At 40.3% G+C, this 21707-nt stretch overlaps 1 protein-coding gene across 1 annotated transcript; it reads right to left on the bottom strand.

The window, feature by feature from the left end:
* Positions 1–1215: 1215 nt before the first annotated feature.
* Positions 1216–20700, bottom strand: clcf1 (cardiotrophin-like cytokine factor 1). Its single transcript, XM_084719085.1, has 3 exons — positions 20232–20700; positions 4221–4375; positions 1216–2707 (listed from the first exon to the last, which is right to left on the bottom strand). The coding sequence occupies exons 1-3, from the start codon at positions 20248–20250 to the stop codon at positions 1391–1393; spliced, it is 1491 nt and encodes a 496-aa protein (XP_084575211.1). The 5' UTR covers positions 20251–20700; the 3' UTR covers positions 1216–1390.
* Positions 20701–21707: the final 1007 nt, after the last annotated feature.

Here is a 21707-nt window from a genome sequence, read left to right as displayed (position 1 = left end):
CTGCATTAAATAAATGGATTATATATTAATTAGTGGATTTGGGTTGATTTTGTTACATTTTGACAGAGCAGGGCTTGGTGTTTCCCACTGTTTTCCTTCTTCATGCTAAGCTAAGCTAACCATCTGGCTGGCTCCATCTTCATATTCAGAGTACAAACATGAGAGTGGTGTTGATGTTCTCATTTCGCCCTCATAAAAAAAAAGCAAATACACGTTTCCCAAAATATTTAAGTATTTCTTTATACAGAGAGCACACGACTATTGTTTTTCAGGGAAAATGTCTATTCTAAATAAGATTGTGTTAAATATGTATTGCTATGGAAAAGTGGTAAAAACGAATGAGCACTGAATCAAAAGCGGCATAGAAGTGAATGATGTTAAGGCACCAAATACCACAATAAGTGTGTGTATGTTTGACCACCTCTCTGTCTAGACAGTATGTGTAGCGCTGTTGTAGAGTTACTGTAACTGAACAACCGACTTCTGATTACTCAGCAATACCCCTTTGCCCGTTATTTCCAGTGCTCATCTCCTGACTCACGCCTCCTCCCGTCCTCCTCTTCCTCTCATCCTCTTCATCCCTCTGGCCATTTCCTCATCTCCTTTTGTCTTTTACCCATTCAGAAATTTTCCCTCCTTCCTTTAGAGAAAATGAATGTTTGCTGATTCACGCATCTGAGGTCACTGAATCAGCTTTCACTCTCAATGGCCGCACTGTCTGTCTCTCTGGCTGTCACTCAGTGTACCCCCATGTGTGTGTGCGGTTTGTGTGTGTAACCACCTACAGTGGTATTTCTGTGGATCTATGAGCCGTGAAGTCCGGTAACTCAGCCCAGTCTCAGTGTGTCTCGCTGAATGAGCTGCTATGTGCATTAGGCGGGTGACAGTGCTGGTAATGTGTTGGCTTTGTGTGTGTTATATTCCATTAGCACTTCTGGTGACCTGCCAAATAGTCCTTCATTCACTTATTCCAGTATGGTATGAATGAATGTTTTACAGGGATAGTTCAGATTATTTAAAGTGGGGTTGTATGAGGTATTGATAGTCAGTGTACTACCTATAGTAAATGGCATTTATCATGCCCCCAGTTTGGAGAAGCAAAGTACTGTTGTGGACAGGGTCAGCAGTAAAACACCCTTTAACCACCTGAAGAAAGGCCCACTTTAAAAAAAAAAATCTACCTATCCATCTACTACAGGTAATACACTGACAATGATAATAATAATACCTCATAAAATCTCACATTAAATAATCTGAACTATCCCTTTAAGCATGAATGTGTTTATGCGCTTTTGTCTGTTAAAGCTCTCAGTTTGTTTCCGCTCGGACTTTGTGCAAAAAATAGATTTCCGATATGCTGCACTTGTGTGTGTGCTGTCTGTTCAGTGTCTCAGCCTCGGAGTCTCTTCTTGAGGCGGTTAAAGTCCTTTGCAGAACGCCACAGCCAGCTCTGCAGCTCTCGCAATATCCAAAAGCCCTCCACCTTCCTGGCAAAGTCATTCATGGTCGGCCTCACCGACAGCAGGGAAGACGAAGAGGGGGAGGAAGAGGAAGTGGAGGACAGGAGTGGAGTCAGAGGAGGTGAAAGGAGGGAGGTGCCCCTTTGTAAAGACAGAGGGACGGGCTGGGAGAGGAGGGTGTGCTCCTCACCCGTTCCAAACTGGTAGAGGAGGGAGAGGGTGGACAGAGGAGGCTGGAGGGTGGGGGAGAGGAGGGAGCGAGGAGGCCGACGTTGATGGTGGAAAGTGGTGGAAGAGGAGGTGTCTGTTTGCTTTTCCTCCTCCATAAACTTTCTCCTTCTCTCTACAATAAAGCCATCTTCTTCTCTGAGTGTGTCTGGGTGGTGTGAGTTCAGGTTGTAGCTGTACTGATTGTTGTTGTTGGTTTGGAGGGAGGTGGAGCCTTGTGTACCTGGGTACGACGCTCCTATCCTGGGTTCAGCCTGCCTCTCCTTCTCCTCTCCATCCTCACTGATGCTCAACAACCTTCTCCTCCTCCCCCATCCCTCTGCTCCTCCCTCTCGCTCAAGCTTCTCCTCTTCCTCCAGCTCTACTCTCTCGTCTTCGCTGGTGGTCCATTTCCCGCTCTCTGGCTCTTCCCTCCTCCCTCTCCTCCCTCTTTCTCCCCTTCCCTTCTCCCTTGATCCACCACTTCTTCCTCCAGTTGCCTCTGCTCTCCTCCCTTCTTTCCCTCTCCTTTTTTGCACCAGCTCCACACCGTCATCCCTCTCTCCTCTCACCACCCTCACTCCACTTCTTCTTTGGTTGTTACGCTGACCAGACTCCGCCCTCGTCCCAGCTCTGGACCTGTAGAGGTTCTGACTCATCAGTGGAGCCGGTCTATCGCGCCCTGTTCCCCTCTGAGGGTACTGCACCTCTCCAGCGTTACTGCCCATGTCTGCAGAAGGAGGAAGTGCGTAGCCAAGGGTCGTCATCAGCGCGGATATGGAGCCCAGCAGCCCGTCCAGGCCTGTGCAGAAGTGCAGCAGGGAGGTCTTGAGGGAGGGGCAGAGGGTGGAGCGGGCCAGCTCCCTGACGGCTGCCAGCAGGACAGAGTAGGCCTTCTGGTTCTGGGCTAGCCGAGCTTGGTTCTCCAGGCCGTGCCACAGCTCGAGGCGGGTGGCGGCGCTGGGCAGGGACAGAGCCGTACTGTTGGGCCGTGGAGGGGAGAAGTCTTTCTCGTTGAATGGAGGACCGAGATAGGTCAGCTGGAAGAGATGTGAGAGGGAAAGAATGAGAAGGTTTGATGGATTCTGATTTATTACTTATTTTCATCATAAAACAGCACACCTTCACTGCTACAGTAAAGTTCCCCAGGCCAAGAGACATAAACAGATGATCAGACAGGTTGTAAACAAGCCAGTGGTTAAGCCAGCTTATCTAAATCACTTTATGTGGAGGTTAAAGTGAAAATGAGCTCCTGTCGTGTCCGTAATAATTCCTCAATACACATGAAAATTGTATGTACAGCAAAGTTGAACCATAAAGTCGAGCTCTAAACTGTGATGGAGGTTTACAACAACCACTTTGCACTTTGGCTTTGTTTCCAAATTAGTCAGATCTGTTGTGACTCTTCCTGACTCTCAGACATCCAGACATACAACAACATACAACTTATTCTTTAAATATTCAACACTGAAATATCATCCATATCACCTTTTAAGTTTAAATGTTGACCTTTTTAGCAAACAGTTATAGAGCAACGTTATCATGCATTTAGAGTCACATTTCTGGCCACCAGACAAAAGTAACTAAAATATTAATTTTCTTTAAACTCTGTTTTTGGTCTCCACCAGCTCTAGACTGTCTGCCTCCCTTTTGGCACTGAGCAGCTGATGTACTGTGGGGTTTTTAGAGTTTTTTTCCACAGAAAACAGCTGCCTACTGTGGCAGAAAATGACACTGAGTGATGAGAGTGAACCAAAACGGCAAGTTCTCACCAAATAGCATATGACTAATACGCCAATGTCTGAAGTCACTCTTTTCATGCCTTTCGTGTCATTTAGTCTGTCCTGACTTATAATGTGCAGAGATGGCGTGTCAAATTATATGCAAATTATATGCGAAGATAGAAAAAATGTCAGGTGAGGTTGACCCAGGAGACTGCAGTTTGTGTTCCACATAGAACAAAAGGTCAGCATTGAACAAAAAGTCAGCATTGACTTATTTTAATGCACATATGGAAGTTAACTTAAGTAAGTAACTTTCCTAAACCTAACCAAGTAGATTTGTTGCCGGAACCAAACCAAATTGCATGCATTTCCCGACATTAACCATGATGAAGGTCACCTGACAATTGTTACCACATCCTCAAAAAATATGCCAAACTAAATGGCATTAAGTGACAAGAGAACAATTTAAAACACATAAAGATGAAACTCAAAATAATTTTGCTATTTATACATCATTCCATGAAATCACACTGACCAAAAGTAAAGTTACAGGCCAGATAGCTAAACAATGAGCTGAAACTCACTATAAAGCTCTGTGAAACTGAGTGGAGCTGCAGATTCAGACAATAATTCTCTGTAGGTTCATCATGAAAACTGACCCCTTTCACATTATTAGATTGTAATCAAATTGTCATTAATACATTATTATAAGAAAATAAATTATATATGAGTTCCTGTTTATATATATATACATTCAAACTTACACAAAACTGATTGGTTGTTGATTTTGATCAATCAATAAGAACTCATTTGACAAAAAATGACTCACATATATGTCTTTGATTTCCTTGAGCTGATACTCCAGGTATTTGGTCAGCTCGTACGTGCTTTCTATCGAACTCCTCTCACTGGCCAGGTTGTGTGAAGAGTCCAGGGCGGTTGCCATGGCAGCAGCCAATAGCAAGATGAGCTGGTGTTGATGCACTGTGAGAAATTAGAAAATAAAAGACAGATTAAAACTCGGACAGACGGTGTGAGAGATGTATCTTTAATGACATTCATATTGCAGGTGTCCAAGTGATAATTAACACACACTGCAGAGGTATTTGTAATCATAACAGTGAGGTGAAATATATCTCACACATTATTTTCTCAGACATTTTGTGATTATTTAACTTGGGTGCTCAGTTTTTAATGAATTTGATGATTTGAGAGCTCAACAGACAAAAAATCACCTCCAGTCGCTGCACCATCACACTGTTTATAGGAATTTTTTACAATATTCTGGTTTATTTCTTTGTCTCTATGGCGATGGCCTCGTCTGTTTACATATTGCCAGGTCAGAGTCATCTGACACTGCCAATAAAGCTTTTTCCGTTTCCAATCTAATTTTAGAGGTTTCTGGCTGTCGGAGGTTTACTCTGGCTTCAAATAAAACCTCTCTTAATAGCTTCAGACAGGCAGACAAATGGCTCCTATGTTCACACACACATACACACACACACATGTTCATTCCTGAATGATATCCCAAAAACAAAGACATGTGGCTTTCTTTACAATCACAAACATTAATGTGTTTGTATCAGTTGTATGTTTGCTGTGTAGACTTCTTGTTTAGGTTTGTGAGTGTTTGTGTGGGAGTTTAATGTTACTGTGTGAGTGTTTGTGAGAATGTTTGTAGCCGTAATTATATATGTGGATTAAATTCACATCGCTGTGAGTGTATACAATGATTTTATGTATGTGTGTGTGCTGTTAAGTGTGTGTGTGTGTATGAGAAAAGAGAGAGAGGGGGTTGTAACACTGGAAACATTTTAATGCCCCTGTTTCTGGTTTCAAACAGAGAAAATTGGAGCTGAAAGGTGGTTTTCAACATTAAGGAACTTCATGTACGTCCACTTCTCTTCATCTCATCCTCGCTGTCACTTTCAAACTCTCTCTTTCAGCACTTCCTCGGCCCTTTCACTCAAGCATGACACGCACTTCTTTCGTCGTCTCTGCTCTCTGTCCAAGGGCATAAATTACAGGGGAGGACTGTGAGGTCTAGAAACCCCCTTTCTGGAAAAAGCAGACAGACAGTTGTCCCCCTCAACACATCATTGTAAACATAATTATATAATTTTAAGTAATATAATATACTCTGGAAGCACTTGAGCCAATTATAAACCAAAAAACAAGAAAACATTTTTAAGTTTAGAAAGATCCCCCTTCCTCATAGGCTACACAGTGGTCCAACTAGGGCTACACAATTAATTGATACACAAGTACGAACTCAATTGATACATCTATGCAATACCGTTTGTAAATGACAAGAATTCACTTGCTCCTATTCACCTATACTTTCACATGTTGGCTGGTTTGCTTCAAACAAGTTGAGACTTTTATTATTACTATTAATATGTGAGGGATAATGTACAGTGAGCAGGTCATTATCGCGAAAACTCTGACAGGATGATACAGGAGCCCAGTGTGTAGCGGAGGGGTTTTGAATCATCCTGAACAGGTGTATTTCAATGACCTGCTCACTGTACATGATCCTGCTTATTAGGCCTGTATAGTTGCTTAACAAAAAAAATAATATTTTGATACAAAACATTAATTTAAAAGTGATTTTATGAATTTAAAAAAATGTTGTATTGCTCCTCCGTAGTCTGTGATCAGAACTGCTTCCATGGCAACAGTCTCTTACACATGGCAACGGTCCGCTATACAGAAATAAAAGACCTTAAAATGCTGTAATTGACCAATCAGAATCAAGTATTTGTCAAAGCCATGTTATAAAATTATTTGAAACATTTGAACATGCTGCTATAATCCTGATCAATTATGCAGTCCTCTGTGTACTTTAATACAGCAGTACTTTGGGCAGCACTTTTGGCGTCCCGTTCAGGAATTGCTCTTGAGAAATATTTCTGTTTACTGCCCCCCCCCCCCAACAGTGAAATGAAATCCATCCTCTTTTTCTCCTGACACCCGGGTGGTAGGCAGTGATTCATGCTTGTAATTGTCGGTAAAACATGCTGCCTTTCAACAGGTGTGAAATATGTGTTGCTCAGTGTGTGTGTGACCCCGTCAGCTCTCTATGACTCACCTCGGGCCTCCCGTCGCCTCACCAATTTAAATCCTTTCCCCTCTCAAACACGTCACACTGCACTCAGACTCTCCTTTCTTTCCCATCGTACCTTTCTTCCTCTTGACCTGCTTATCTCTTTTCTGCCTCGGGTCAAAATAACAGCAGCCAATTAACCCCGATTAGCTCTCCTTCTTTCTCTCTGATGCCCTTTTTTTTCTTTCTCTTTAATCTTTCCATCACAACGGGCCCCACAGTATGCAAAATAGATTTTCAAGTGAATGGTTTCACTACTTTCAAAACATTTACCTTCATCAGGTTTCAGCGGTTCTAAGAAAACAAGTTCTGACCTCAAACAGTCGACACCTTTTTCCTCTGACTCAGCTGTTTACATTATTGGTACGCACTCCCAAACAGGGTTGGGTAGAAACGTAATGATGTTGTGTACTGTGTGTTACGTTAAACAAGGATGTGTAATAGGTAGAACATCCACCAATTCATGGATATGGAGGGAATTCTCTTAGAAAATCTGTTGATCTGTAGATTCTTAATCATAAAAACAGACCTACCATGTTGGCTATCATATGTTTTGAACATGCTGCTAAACATCAATTTTATGGAAAATTTTATACAAAACTTTCAAAAGATACTTGCTATGAGCTACTTTTTTTTCAGGTATCTGTACTTTACCTGAGTATTTATTATCCTGACAACGTTTTACTTTTACTCCCTACATTTTAACAGAAAAATCAGGACTTTCTACTCATGACATTTTGAAAACAGGCTTGTTGCCTTAGTTTTAATGCATTTCAGGGGAATTATTAATTATTTTAATTTTGCGTAATTACTGTACTCATTACGCCTGAGCATGACAAATATAACAAGATGAAAACAACATAAACAACATATGCTATCAGTTAAAATTAATCTTAAACTTTGTTTATTGTGTGCTTTGTCTCTTTTTTGACAAATAAATTCAAAATATGAGTGCAGGCGTTTGCAATAAGTGCAATTCTACTTAATGGACGGTGAAAAGGCGACCAGATGATCAGATAAACAAAAGAGACAGACGGGAATTAAGAGCATAGAATATATTTATTTACATCATATATATTAGTATGATATCATTTTTTTAAGTATTAAATATCATGGTTATTGTCAATATACTATGACACCCCTAGTGGGTCATTATTGTGAAATAAAGCCCTTCACTGTGATTCAAGAGGGAGAATCGAGTCCTGCATCACCCTGTGGGGGTTTATTTCATAATAATGACACACTCACTGGACATAATCCCTCGCAGAAATGTTAAAATCACCAACAAAATGTAAAGCGGAAAGAAAACAAGAATGTGTGATAGTAAAAACTTCAAAGTTGTTTAGAGGTTCTTCTAACTTGTCTTCATTAAACTAATGATTTAATGAGGGGAAATAAGGTCCATCAACACATCCAAAAAACACTGAACATGAAAAAATTGGCTAACATACTTACTATAATATATGAATACTATATACTAACATACTATACACTATTATTAATTTCTCTTAACTTGTTGCAATGAGGGGGTTACATGCACTCAAAATGATCAAGTTGGCTCAATCAACGATGTTGATTTAACTGGAATCAAAAAGTGCACGTGACACTAACTCCAAATACTTAAACTCTGATAACCTCCAACTTTTGAGTTTATTATTTCAAGAATTTTTTTTAATTTTATTTATTTATTTATTTATTTTTTTGAGCAGTTCTGATATATTTGGGTTCACAGTGTGCCTAAAGCATGTGAAGTATTCAGAAACACTGACAAGTATAAGGTTAATCTCTTGTTAATCTGTCTTGATTGTTACAAATTGCAATGATGACACCAGCGACTGTGATGACATATATTTTTACAGTATACCTCATCTGCTTCCAAACCAGCCTAACAAGCTCAAGTTCGCCGAAAAAAAAATGTCTTCATCAAAGGACTTGAGTTTTAATGACAGACTGAGTGACAGATTGGGAAAGTGGCAGTTTTAATTTAAACAGGATTAGAAATGCTTGTCAGTCAGAATGACAAGTACAAAACATGAACAAACAACCCTCAAACAGCCTCCTTCTCAGCTGGTAACTCCTCCACTACCTGTTGACCCTGAGCTGTCGGCTACATCAAAGCCTCCTCCCAGACTATTTTCTAAAACACTGTGGTTGGGCCGGGCCAACTCCCAGATGCTCCCACACACACCTTGAAATCAGTCAACTGGGACAGCCCCCCTCAGCCGATCTGCTCAACCACAAAAGCCTCATCACCTGTCAGAAGTAATAAGTATCTTTCAGCAATGGCTGAACATTTGGAGCTCATCAGGCCACGGTCTCCTCCCCCCGAACATCCTCCATTAGCATCAAAACAGCCCCAAATCAGCACGACATCGCTGAGTAAACAGCCCAGCAGGAGAAGGACACACAGAGTGCAAAAAGGGTCACATTCGGAAGGAATAAACAGGTACTGAAAAGAAGGAGAAAGAAAATTGGCAAAAATCAGCCCAAACTGTTCCAAACTGTTTCCTTTTGTCTGCAGCCACATGCTCTGAGATGATTGCCAGACGTGAAGGTCTCTTGTTGTTTTGATTGAGCGCTGACATGTCTAAAAGCATCCTGCGTTGTGGCTTTAAAACAACCTCTCTTTTGTACGACTAGACGGCGATAACTCAAACTCAGAGCCCTGTTGTTGTTATATAATATTAAATTGAGTAACTGCACTGTAGTCGGCGTACAGGCCTACTTCAAGGGGAGCCCTGCAGGCTCGAGACTGTGTACCTGGCAGTGGAAGCACACGCCGCGGGGCAGGGTTGAAACCAGAACATTCTCCGTGCGAGGATTGCATTACAGCAACACAGGGGTTCCCTACAATGGCCGACCATGACCTGCCTCTGTGCACTCGTGTGTGTGTGTGTGTGTGTGTGTGACTCTCTGTTGGGGTTACACACGCACACACACAGGGGAGCTCCATTATTCACAACAGATCAGATTTTTATCTACGGTTTGTTCGCTGGTGTAAAGATCTGCCAGTCCGGAGTCTGGCAGCCATCTGCAACACACTCTGAGAAATAAAGGTGCTAATTAGAGCTACAAAGGTTCTTCAGCATGTCCCCAGAGGGGAACCCTTTTTAGTTCCCGGTATAAGCTTTTATAAGAGTTCCACTTGGATCTCTCGCAGTGAGTTCTACCTAGAACTCCACATAAAGGCTTATACATCTGAGAAAGGTTCCACCCAGAAGCCCCTATGAAAGGTTCTATCCAGCCACCCAGGAAGTTCTCTTGAGAACTTTTTTATAATTCAAGGGCTTTACCTAGAACCTACCCAGGGAGGATCTATCGAGAACCTTTATACATTCCAAAGGTTTTACCTTGAAACCCAGCCAAAGGATTCTACCTAGAACCCTTTTATATGCCGAGGCTCCTACCTAGAACCCTCCCAGGGGGTTCCACTGAGAACCGGTCTATATTCCAAGGGTTTTACCTAGAACCCACCAACAAGGTTCTATGAATAACCCTTTTATATTCCAAGTGTTTTACCTAGAAACCCAGCCAAGGACGTCTACCTAGAACCCTTTTATATTCCAAGGCTCTTACCTAGAACGTACTGAGAGGGTTCAACCGAGAACTCTTCTGTATTCCATGGGTTTTACCAAGAACTCACCAAGGAGGTTCTACAGAGAACCATTTTATATAATGGTACAAAGAACCCCTTGATTAAAAACTTGTAGCAGTCCTAGAAGAATGGGTTCTTAATGGAACCCATAGTCTTGCAAATAACCCGTGACAAACCCTTTCTTCAAAAAAAGGTTCTTGATAAGCGGATAGTACTGGGTAGAACCTCAGCCCTTGAGAAAGAACCCTGTTGGAACCCTTATTTCTAAGAGCGTACAGAGCTGAACATGAGGATCAGGCGCCAGAGCTTCTGAGCTCCAGGCAGGTCAGAGTTAAACGTCAGGGTTCAGGGTTGAGTTTTAGGATACGGGGTTGTGTTCAGGGTTCAGGGTTCAGGGTTGAATTTTTGGGCGCAGGCTTGTGTTGTTCAGGGGCATGAGGAGCCTTGTAGCACACTTGACATCTTACACTCCAGACAGTATTTTGGTAAACCGGTGACCCAGCGTTTGTGGGTGTTGTACTAGTATTTCATCTTTCCCAACATGCACCACTATTTGAGGTTTTCAACAAGCACTTAAACAGAATTTGGTATTGTGGGAAAACCATGTGCAAGTTAATCTCTCCAGTCTGGTCCAGGAAAAACTAGCTCCAGTGCCAAGAGAGGTTGCCCTCCATCGCTCTAACCACTTGAAAGAGGTCTTAAACCGAGAGGAAACATCAGTATGTAGAAGATGTTATGAATTCAGTCCTAATTAGATGTTTATCATTCCCTCTGCAGCTTTGATTAGGATGACTGCAGTATATTGTCATGGCATATTTTTGGTGAGCACACATCGTAAAACTTTGACAGGATTTAGCGTTAATCAATTCATGCAGTTGGATTTTTGTTAAAAAGCTTGAAACATTCATGGTGTGTTTTTCCACAAGAAAAACAACACGCAGCAGGCTACGTCCCACTCCGTTACATTTTAGTGTTAATTAACCACCGTGGAGAAGACTGCAACACTGGAGGACAAAATCAGGTAACATGATGGATAGAGGTGACTGATGTATCCATCCATGTTTCATCCAGTGGTCCCTGGATGAGAGATTGATGTTATGCTCTAGAAGACAGTCGATCTCCAGAGTCGTTACAACTGTTCCCAGCTGCCCACAGTAGTTACAATTATAAGTTGGAGAAAATCAGCAATATCTAACAGCAGAACAGAACTACAGAAGTTTCACTGAACATTTGAAAATGGCAAAAAAAAGGTCTCCATCACTGCCCGTTACAGCCAGGAGAGGAAATAACTGACTACAACTACTTAAATGACTTTAATTGAGTCATTTTGTGGGTCTTTTAAGTATGCATTACTTCATTACTTTTAAAATCATAATTCAACAACGAGCAGGTAGATTTGAATTGAGGTGCAGAACAGCAAGGGATTTAGACTGAAGACTTGGAGAAACCTTTTCATTGAATGCCTGCTGTTGTTAATGCATTAAACATCAGTGGTCATTTGAAAAAGACAGAAGACGGAAGATTTGTTTCTTTTTTTTCTTTTCAGCTTCAGAAAAAGCTGAAGTTTACAGTATTTGATCAGACATGTTGCCAAGATCAAGACTGATTCTTCACATTCTTGAAATAAGTTCATCATTCAGTATCACAGAAATCGACATGTCGTAGCTCACTGCAACGTCAAATGCCCATTAGACAGCATTGCAAAGTATAAAAAACTTATTGTGGTCATATCTGTAGATATTAAACATTCTGCAAAATACTGTCAGTCAGAAGCATCAATGAAAAAATAATGTGTATCAGACTTATATCTGCCAGATTTTTTTTTTTTTATTTGTAAATGGTTTGCAGGCCTTCTTCCTCATTAACTTTCACTTTAGTTGAGCTTGTGTGGTGATGAAGTATTACTACCAAATATTAGAAGTTTCGAAAATTTAAATAATTTCTAGATCTCAAATTGTTTAACTAATAAAAAAGTAAAATATTGTTGTGCAGTTCCAAAATCCAAAAATGTTTTGTGCATCATTTTGTGTTCAGCTGTGACTCGTATATTGTAATGCATGCATGAAATGACAGTGGACTTATTGAATGAGGGAAAACTGGGACAATGGCACGTATTTTCCTAAGACATATCAGGCTGTTTATCATCCTCTTTGTAAATGCATGGTTTGTTAATTGTGAACGTTTGATTAATAGACTTGTATTGCTTTGCAGTAAAAATGGAGGAAGTTGTTGTTGTTTATGCAATGGTTTTACCAGTCTGGCCTTGAGATCAAACTGGGCCGTATGTGGCCCTTGATCTATAATGAGATTTATCATTACACTGGATTACTTGTAAATCTGCTATCTGTGACCATTTTTTAACTGCACGTGTCACGTTTCTCTCTCACAATGTACTTTCATCCTGTGCCTCGTGTTGCATATTTGTTGTCATCCTGCTAACGTGTCAGAGACAGAGCTGCAGGCTCATTGTGGCTTTGCTGACAGAAAAGACCCATCGGAGCCAAACTCCGAGGAGCTGTTTGTATCTCGCATAGTTTTTAAATTATTCTGCTGTGCTGTACCTGGTGGCAATTCTTCCCTTCTGTCATGACTCTTACCGTAAATATAAACACACCTGTGCAGGATGCCCGGGGCAAAAAATAAAACATGCACACACCAAAAGAGTGACGTGAAGGATAGAGCCACAGTGGACTTGGACGGAGGCACGCGTTGGTGAGTGAGGATGAGGTGGGGGGTTTGACAGTCTGGGGTCAGGGTCGCTATTATGTGTCTGTGTACAGTAAAAATCCAGATTTATGTGCAATCTGCACTCAATCAAATGCGCATTCCTGCACTAACTCAACACACACAAACACACACACAAATATGCACACATACGAATCCAGATTCTGCACTGGAGCGTAAATCCATGTATGCACAGACTTTAAACTGAATAGATACACATAAACAAACCATTGTGTACTTAAGCACACACACACACACGCACAAACACACACGCTTTTCACATCACTTCTCCCATGAGATTTCCAGCCTCTGGAGTTTGTTCATACTGAATTTCACATTGATCCTCTTGGCACTGGACACACACTGGGGCTGCCAAACAACATCAATGACCCAAAAACAAAGGCGAAAGAAAACACATGCGCGCGCACACACACACACACACACACACACACACACACACACACACACACACTAAAAAAAAAATCCAATAAAATTTCTGTTTATGCCCAGAAACTCTCTGTGCGACTATTTCCCTCTAGTCATAAACTTGTCGTCCTCTGTCTCTGTCTCTTCACCTTATAAGCCAATCTAACCATGTCTTTTTTTTTTTTTAATCTGTAGATTCCAGTCGCTCTGTGCTTTATCGCCATGTTTGGTTTCAATTTCTTTGTTGCTTCATCTGTCCCCCCCTCGCTCTCTAAATCTTCCTGAAACATCAAACTTTAAACCATTTTAAAGTCTCCTTCCTTTCTCTCCCTAATTACCGCTCCCCTCTCTTCCTTTCACTAATTGGCTCCACTCGTTCCCTACATCGACGTCTCTTTTTCCCTCCTTCATCTTTTTCAGACCTTCAGTTTTTAATTTACCTCTTAACACCCCCCTTCCTCCCCTGCTACCCTCACTCAGCTACTCCCCATCTCCACCTCCGTTTTCCCTTAAAAAGAAAACTAAAAAAAGAATCAGATAAGAAAACACTGCTGAATTTCAAAGTCACTGAATGAAAAGAAAGTAGGACTTGATTATAACTTAAATACAGACTTCTGAGGTCGTACTTTTGAGCATCTGAAACAATCAGTCAGTTAATAGTAAAACTTCACTTTACTTCATTATTTAAGACATTAGCAAAAATAGAAAATATTCTCTAGTTCCAGCTTCTTAAATCTGAAGAGTAGCCACAGCTTCTGTCTTATCTGAAGAGGAATATATTTGAAGTTTTGGACTTTTGGTTGACAAAACAACTGATTTGATTGATTTGAAGATCATCTCGGGTTTTAGGAAACTGAAATTGGAGATTTTATTCTATTGACCATATGTATCAAACTCAAGGCCCATAGGCTGAATCCGGCCCAGCACCTCATTTTATGTGACCTGCGAAAGCTCGCAAATCATTTACTTTCCACAATGGAAATTCAATGCTGTGTTACAGAAGTACAGTGTCCATAAATGACATGTCCCAGGATGCATCCTGATTTTATTACCCACACACTGAAGGCAAATATACATTTTGGATTTGAAACCTTGGTTGTCGATCATCAAATCTAAAACAACCCTTACTGTTATTTTGACTTTGTTGCTTACACTATACTACTACTGCTTACCATTATTTTCTTGTGACTTCTGCTTTCAGAGCTAGTTATTAATTATTGAGTTATTGCTAAAGCCAATAATATTTGAATGCAGAGGCGGCTATGTCGCTTAATATGATAACAGGTTCATCCATCAATATAAACTTACATTTATAATGCAGATGTGGCCGACGATGAAACTGAGTTTGAATCCCTGCTCTTGACTCAAGAGTTGGTTGCTCAATTAACAAAGTAATCAGCAAATTAATTGCTAATTAAAATATTTGTTAAGTGCAGCCTTAAAGATGTTGTTTTACATCTAATCCAGTTGTCCTTGTAAATTGTTTAATTAGAGGCTTTAGTTCTTTTGTATTGCCTTTTTTTACTGGTCTTTTTTTAGGTCCATCCTTTATGGTCAGAATTTTGTTTATGACTTGTATTAATATATTGTTTTTAATTTAGTGGTAAGCTGGGCTCTTGAACGTCTTCTTTCAGTATGGTTAGTTTGTGTGTTAGTGTTAGTATCACTGTGGCAGTGGTGTAAGGTAATTACAATGGGGCCTATTATGATGGTCTGAGCGAGAATAAAGAAAAGAAAATAGGAAATCATTCATTTAACAGATTTTAAGTTTATTTATAGTTTTTATAATTTATGCAGATAATTTTGATATAGATTACTAGTGACTATTTTATAAAAAAAAAAAAAAGAAAGAAAGAAAGAAAACCATGATGGAAATAGGTTTGCATTTTGAGGACATCTGTAGCAAACGGCAGCATTCATAATTTATTGTGAGTTCTTCTTTGAATACAGGCATATGTCTGCGGTGGCAATCTGAATCATGTGCAAGGGCCCGTTCTCCACCCAAGACATTGTTGGAAGGTCTACTCACTTTATGCAACCGCACTGCCTACACTTACACCCCTTCACCGTCGAGGTATGTCTTTCATTTGTTGTCTGCTGTGAGCTGTCTAACTTGTGGAACGTTTCTTATTTGTTATTGTGATTGAATGAATAAAGTTATCTCCCTATTAGTCTAGTTGAGTATTTCATTATATGCCACTTTGTACTACATTTTAGAGGTAAATATTATGCTTTTACTCCATTACATTTATTTGACAGCTATAATTAGTTGCTTTGCAGCATCTAAAATGAACATTTCAAATATAACATGCACTGTTATACGGCCATACTCAAAAGCATATAAAGACGTAAAAAGATTAGCTCCGTCCTGAGCTGTTACCACATTAAAATGCTTTAAAAGCAAGTACATTTACTCAAGGACTGTACTTAAGCACAATTTTGACATTGTTGTACTTCAGTTGAGCATTTCCATGCCATTTTGTACTTGTGCTGCAAATTTCAGAGGTAAATGTTGTAGGGTTTTTTGTACCACATACCTGGTGGCAATCATTTGCAGCATCGACATCCATGGAAGAAGGCTGTACCAAAAATAACTGGGTATTTAAAGGCAATCTGAGAGGAAACACCACAATATTTTTCTATATTCATAACTGGGAATTAATGTTTTGTAATTTGAATAATGAATATTTAACATAGTGCACTTTTAAAAGGTGTTTTATTGACAATTTTGATAAAAGATATTTCCAGTGACGCTCTCACACATCAATCAAGGTATCTCGAACCCTCTGTGACCTCCTGTATTTTGCACCACGACTAGGTTCATTTTACACTTAAAATTAAAAAGAAAAATGTCTCCACATTGACAAATTACAACATTAAAATGCTCTGACATTAATTTGTTTGTGATAATAACAGAATAATATAATATTCTATAATATACTGTGAAAGGAGCCAATCTGCATCATGAGTACTTTTACTTTTGATACTTTTAAGTGCATTTTGCTGATAATACTTGTGTACTTTTATTTAAATAACATTTCTAATTTACTTTTACTTGTAACAGAGCATTTTTATAGTATTTCTACTTCTGCGTCCATCTCTGAGGATATTAAACAGTAGTATCTAAGAGTATGTTCATATTGCGGTATGACTACTGTCATGGCTGTGAAGCTGGAGCTGTGACTGAGGAAAGATATTTTGGGTTCTTGAAGGATAGAGACAGAGGGGAGGAGGAGGTGGAGGAGGAGGAGGAGGAGGAGGAAGAGAGGATTTGAAAGGAAGGAGGGAGAGGAAAAGGAGTTGGTGGTGGGGAGACAGAGAGAGGGAGAGGGAGCCGGTGAGGGAGACTTTTCTGAAGCGAGGGGCCATGTTAATTTGGGAAAAATGTAAACAGCATGTGTAACTGTTCAAAGCGTGACCGACTCATTTTATATCATTCCCCCCTTCTCCTCTCCTCTCCCTCTTCCCCTCTGGGTGCTGCTAACTTCTGTCAATCGGGAATCTGCACTGCATTAACCCCTCTACCGCCAGTTCCTCTCCTCCTCCTCCCTCTCTATTTACTTTTATCTGTCTCTACCTCCTCTCACCCCCAACACACACACACACACACACACACACACACAGCCTCCTCCCCTGCACACATCCTCCTGACATCCATATATATACCGTGAAGAATCGGGGATAGTGCTGAGCGAATCAAAAGATGTGAAAGGTTCACATTTTCCTCTCTTTTCACTCCTCCTTTGTTTCCTCCTGTCGGCCGGTCGGTGTCCAACACACACTAACGCTTTTATCTGAAACACACCGACACTAATTCAACCCTCCCAGCAATAACAGGCCTCATCTGTGTGTGTCTGCATCTGTGTGTGTTAGAAACGACAGAGAGAGAGAAGAGGTATGTGTGCGCAAAAGGAAGAAAAAACATGTCTCTGTGCATCTGTGTATGTGAGCATGTGTCTTTGTGTGTGTGTGTGTGTTTACCTGTGCGTGTGTGTGTGAGTGTGTGTGTCAGAGACAGCATGTTCTTCCACCAGCTGAGCTTTGTGTTTATTAATTTGAGTATCAGAGGGAGCAGCAATTTGTTCTGCACTCAGCTCTCTATTTATTGTCCTTCTAAAGTTACACCAAATTTGCTGATGGTTGGACACGATGTGACCACCTAGATGGGACGGCAGATTTAGTCATTTTGAGGCCAAAATCAAACAGACATGAGGCCCTCCACATTCTTAGTTCTAGCCCTTTTTCAATCCTTTAATAAATAATGATTCATTAAAATAAACTTTTATTTCAGGTGGATTGTGGAGGATGGATTGAAGAGTCTACAATCCTCAGAAAAAAAGATACTTCTGTAGTCTTTTGGCAGATACTTCTGTATCTCTTGCCAGACGGCAGCAGGGTGAACAGGCTATGGCTGGGGCGGATATTGTCTTTTAGTGTCTTCCTGCTTGCTCCCTTTCGCAGCACCGCTGAGGTGGCTTCGCTTAATTTTTCCAGAGTCTGTATACCACGCCAAGCCATTTGTTTACATGAGTTGGCTGCCGTCTTTAGAGCTGGGTACCAAAATATAGTGCCAGCATGGCACTGGTTCCTATACAACCAGTACCTACCAGACCGAATCACAACTTAAATTATACTGCCTCATTTCAGTGCCACACGCCTGAGCACATTACTGATGCATCACTAAACATGCCCAGTTAACACTCTCTCTTAATGTCTCTGGGAGCTGCAGGCAGTCTTCTGTTAGCTAGTTGCTATTTTAAACATGGTTAAAATGCTGAGCTAAACAGTTTAAAGTATGTCTGTATTTCACCTGAAAGGATTTCAACTAAACAATGAATGAAAAATAAATGTTCTAAAACTATTTCAAACTTTTAAAAGGGGGAAGCATCTGGTGACGCACGGGGGATAAAGTTGCGAACACAGGGATGCGGCGTGCTGGTCTGTGACCTCATGCCGAGCACACACAGCCGGCAGTGTGGGCGTCCCTGACCCCAGCGAATGGAAGCATAGATATAAAACATGACATGTCATAGGTACTTGCCATTTGAAGAGACAACAGCCTTTCCTCAGTTTAAAAAATGTAACTTCTGCAAAATAATTGCTCAAGTTTAAAGCTGGAGTGTGTATGTGTGTGAATACCAACTCAAAATCTAAATTTGTTGTGTAAATGTAAGTATTTTGCATTTATTTATATATTTAAGTAAACTTTAAACTGTTAACAGTCAAATTTCACAGCGAAATTTGCCTTAGCAAAGACAGAAGCAATATTTTAAACTTTCAACGTCATTTTGTGCTTCTTTTTTCTGTTAAAAAAGTATTGGTTCAGGCACAGTTCAAGCACCGGTACCATTTTAAAAGTATGGTTTTAAAAATAAACAAAAATACCCAACCCTAACTGTCTTCCTGAATCATCTCTACAGATGCACAGTAAAATCATTGAATACTTCAATGTATTGAGGAGGCCCTGAGCATGATGACATTTTTGGGGCATGGACGTTTATATTAATTAATTAGCAGAAGGTAGAGAAAAACTTTCTTAACCATAAGTTTATGAGGCATTTTATGGGGCCCTTGGCAGCTTGCGGCCTAAGGCAATTGCCAACCTTTTCCTAATGGCAAGTCTCCTTATGCGAGGAGGAGGAGGAGGAGAGCGAGGGAGGATGGCAGGAGAAGGAGGAGGAGAGAGAGAGAGACAGAGAGGAACTTGGTGATCTTTAGTTCATCATTTCATCATCCCTCAGTCCTGTCTTTCCCTCTTTCTTTCACCTCCTTTTCCTTCCTCTCAGAGACACGGAGCAGCAGCCGCTCCAGTCGTCCCAGGGGGAAAAGTGTGTGTGTGTGTGTGTGTGTGTGCGTGTGTGTGAGAGTGTGCGTGTGTGAGAGAATGTGAGTGTGTGTGAGTGTGTGAGTGTGTGTGTGTGTGTGTGTGTGTGTTTGTGTCCTCTCACACCCTGACTAACGTGAATCATGTACTTTCTCATATCGGTGACAGCTAACTAGACAGGGGCTTTAGCTGCCTCTGACCCCTTAAACCCCTGTCATTTTTTAGTGTGAATAAAAGCCACCCCCCCTTCTCTCTCTTTCTCTCCTTTATACACACACAGACATTTTCTTCCAGTCTTTTCACTCCCTGTTTCTTCTTTTTCTTCTCACATTCCTCTCACATTTGGCTTCACATTTCTTGGAAATACTGAAAAATACATTTTAAAATCTGTAAAAGAAATAAAGTTTTGCCTCTGTGTTGGACAAGTCTTTTTCTGTGTCTGTTATGTTTTTGTTGGGTTTTTTTTTGGTAAACTTTGAGGTTTGCTGATGAGCATCTGTTTCTCCACATCATCACAAATTTTCTAATGTGAAGAAATTACGGAAATGTAAAAAGATGAAAAATCTGGTGCTCTTCAAAAAAGGAACAGCAGATGAAAATAAAACAAACAATGAATGTCCAGCATGCCTGATGCCCTGATGAAGACTCTGGATTACCTCTGGGCTTTCCAGACTGCCAACTAAAACTTTGCACTTTCTTCATCAGTAAATTGGACAGTCATTGTTTGTTTCCACGTTTCTATTAATTTGGGATGTTTAAAAAATATGAAAAACATTAATGTACAAAAAAGCATTTTTAAAAAGTTTATGTGTATTTCTTTCCAGCGTTATGAAAACAATTTAAAATCAATATAAGTGCATTTTTGTAATTAGATTCTTTAGTTTTAGGTGCAAAATCTATGCGCAATTAAACCATAAGATAAAACAATATTTAGAAAGTGGCCAAACACACAAAACTTGCTTCTTTTAACATTTTCACAAGTTACAATATTAATCGGATTTACAACAATCGACCAACTGCAGGAAAATTGCCACTCAATAACAATCTAATTAACAGAAAAGGATATTAAGGCTGTTGCCTTGCTTGATTATATAAAAATAAGTGTTTTTCATATTTTTTTTAAAAAACTTCTATTAAAAGTGTTAGATTAATGCAGGCTTCTTACCTCCGTAACACCTTTTCATTTTTTCCGGATCCTTTTATTCCGTTCAGTGCGCTGTCACAAGTTCATCCACTGGCAAATTTCAGAGCTGAAATAAACCGGTTATGATGTTTCTTCTTCTGTCCTCCTCTGGATTAGTTCGCTCTCTTAAAAAAATCGCAACCTTTTCATCACGTGAAGGCGCAATTAAATCTCTCGGACAACTCTGGAGATGATAAAGTTAAAAAAACAAAACAAAATGCAGGCGACGCCGATTCAGTCCTATAATACTGATAATATTAAAGATCTATCACGTTTGAGAGTCAGTCAGGATGGAGTATTGACGCTCCGCTGGTTTGGCGTGTGTGGTCTGTCTGTGTGACAGACTGACTGACGGCGGAGCCTTTTTGTACCTCCTCCTCCTCCTCCTTTTCTATACTACCCTTCTCTCTTTTTCCTCCCCTCCTTCTTCTTCTTCTTCCTCCCATCCCTGCCGTCTCTCCTTCTCCTCCTCCTCCTCCTCCTCCTCGGTGCTGATTCACCGGGTTGACGCATCACAGCTCAACCTGACAGAGCCGCTGAACCACGGGACTTGTCACAACTCATTTCTGTCTCTCTCCCCTCGGCATCATCATCCTCTGGAGCTCAATCTGACTGCAGCCGTTTGATCTTTAATCTGCTCCACTTTAATAAGGTGCAAGTCCGACTGGAGCAGCTCGCTGCAGGCCAGGAGGACTCTCTAATCAGCCAGAAAAACGACAGGAATTGCAGGAATTATTCTTTATCTGTCCAACTCTCTGAAAAACAACTGTTACCTTACTTTTCTTTTTTCTTTTTTATATTTATTTTTCATTAATAGGCTTACTTCATAATTCCTGTGCCTGCCTTAAAAATAATTCAGCTGACAACTAAGAGAAATATTTTCCCTCGCCGTTTTACGCAAACGAACGAAAAATAATAATAATAATAATTTATAGGCTAGACATATAAATTAAAACTTTCAAATATCATGGGTGTATAGGCCTAAACTCTACTCTCACTTTAACTAAAGTAGCTTATATTTTAACACGATGTCTTTACTTTTACTCAAGCGACTTTCGGTATTTTTTGTACAGAAAACAACACAACAATTTTACTCTAGAGTAAGAGCATAACGTACAAGTACCTCAAATCTAGGCTACAGCATTTGGGTAAATGTGTGTTGGTATTGTTTTGTTTTGTGTGTGTGTGTGTGTGTGTGTGTGTGTGTGTGTAATTTCTTGAATATTTCTTCCAGAACTGATCGTATGTGATGAGCTTCACATCATCATCAAGGCCTTCAGTTGAAATAAAGAAATGCTGATTAATTTGTGTTGTCCTTGTAAATACAATAAATTAAATTTTAATCTCTACAAACTATTCACAGCAGCTTTAGGGCCTTAACAGTGTCACATAAAGTCAAAAAGGCAATTTAAAAAGCGAGTTAAACTGAGTAGTTGTCAACAGGAATAGGCTGTTTTA

This window comes from Lutjanus erythropterus, chromosome 5 (assembly GCF_056507025.1).
Source record: "Lutjanus erythropterus isolate fLutEry1 chromosome 5, fLutEry1.hap2, whole genome shotgun sequence".
NCBI classification, from domain to species: Eukaryota; Metazoa; Chordata; class Actinopteri; order Lutjaniformes; family Lutjanidae; genus Lutjanus; species Lutjanus erythropterus.
This window is presented reverse-complemented; position numbering and strand designations above follow the sequence as displayed.

What these genes read in the sequence shown, in the direction of transcription:
- clcf1 (XM_084719085.1), bottom strand. An exon ending in AGGAAATCAAAGACATATAT is followed by an intron (nt 2,708 to 4,220) that starts GTGAGTCATTTT and finishes CATCTCTTCCAG; the next exon opens with CTGACCTATCTCGGTCCTCC.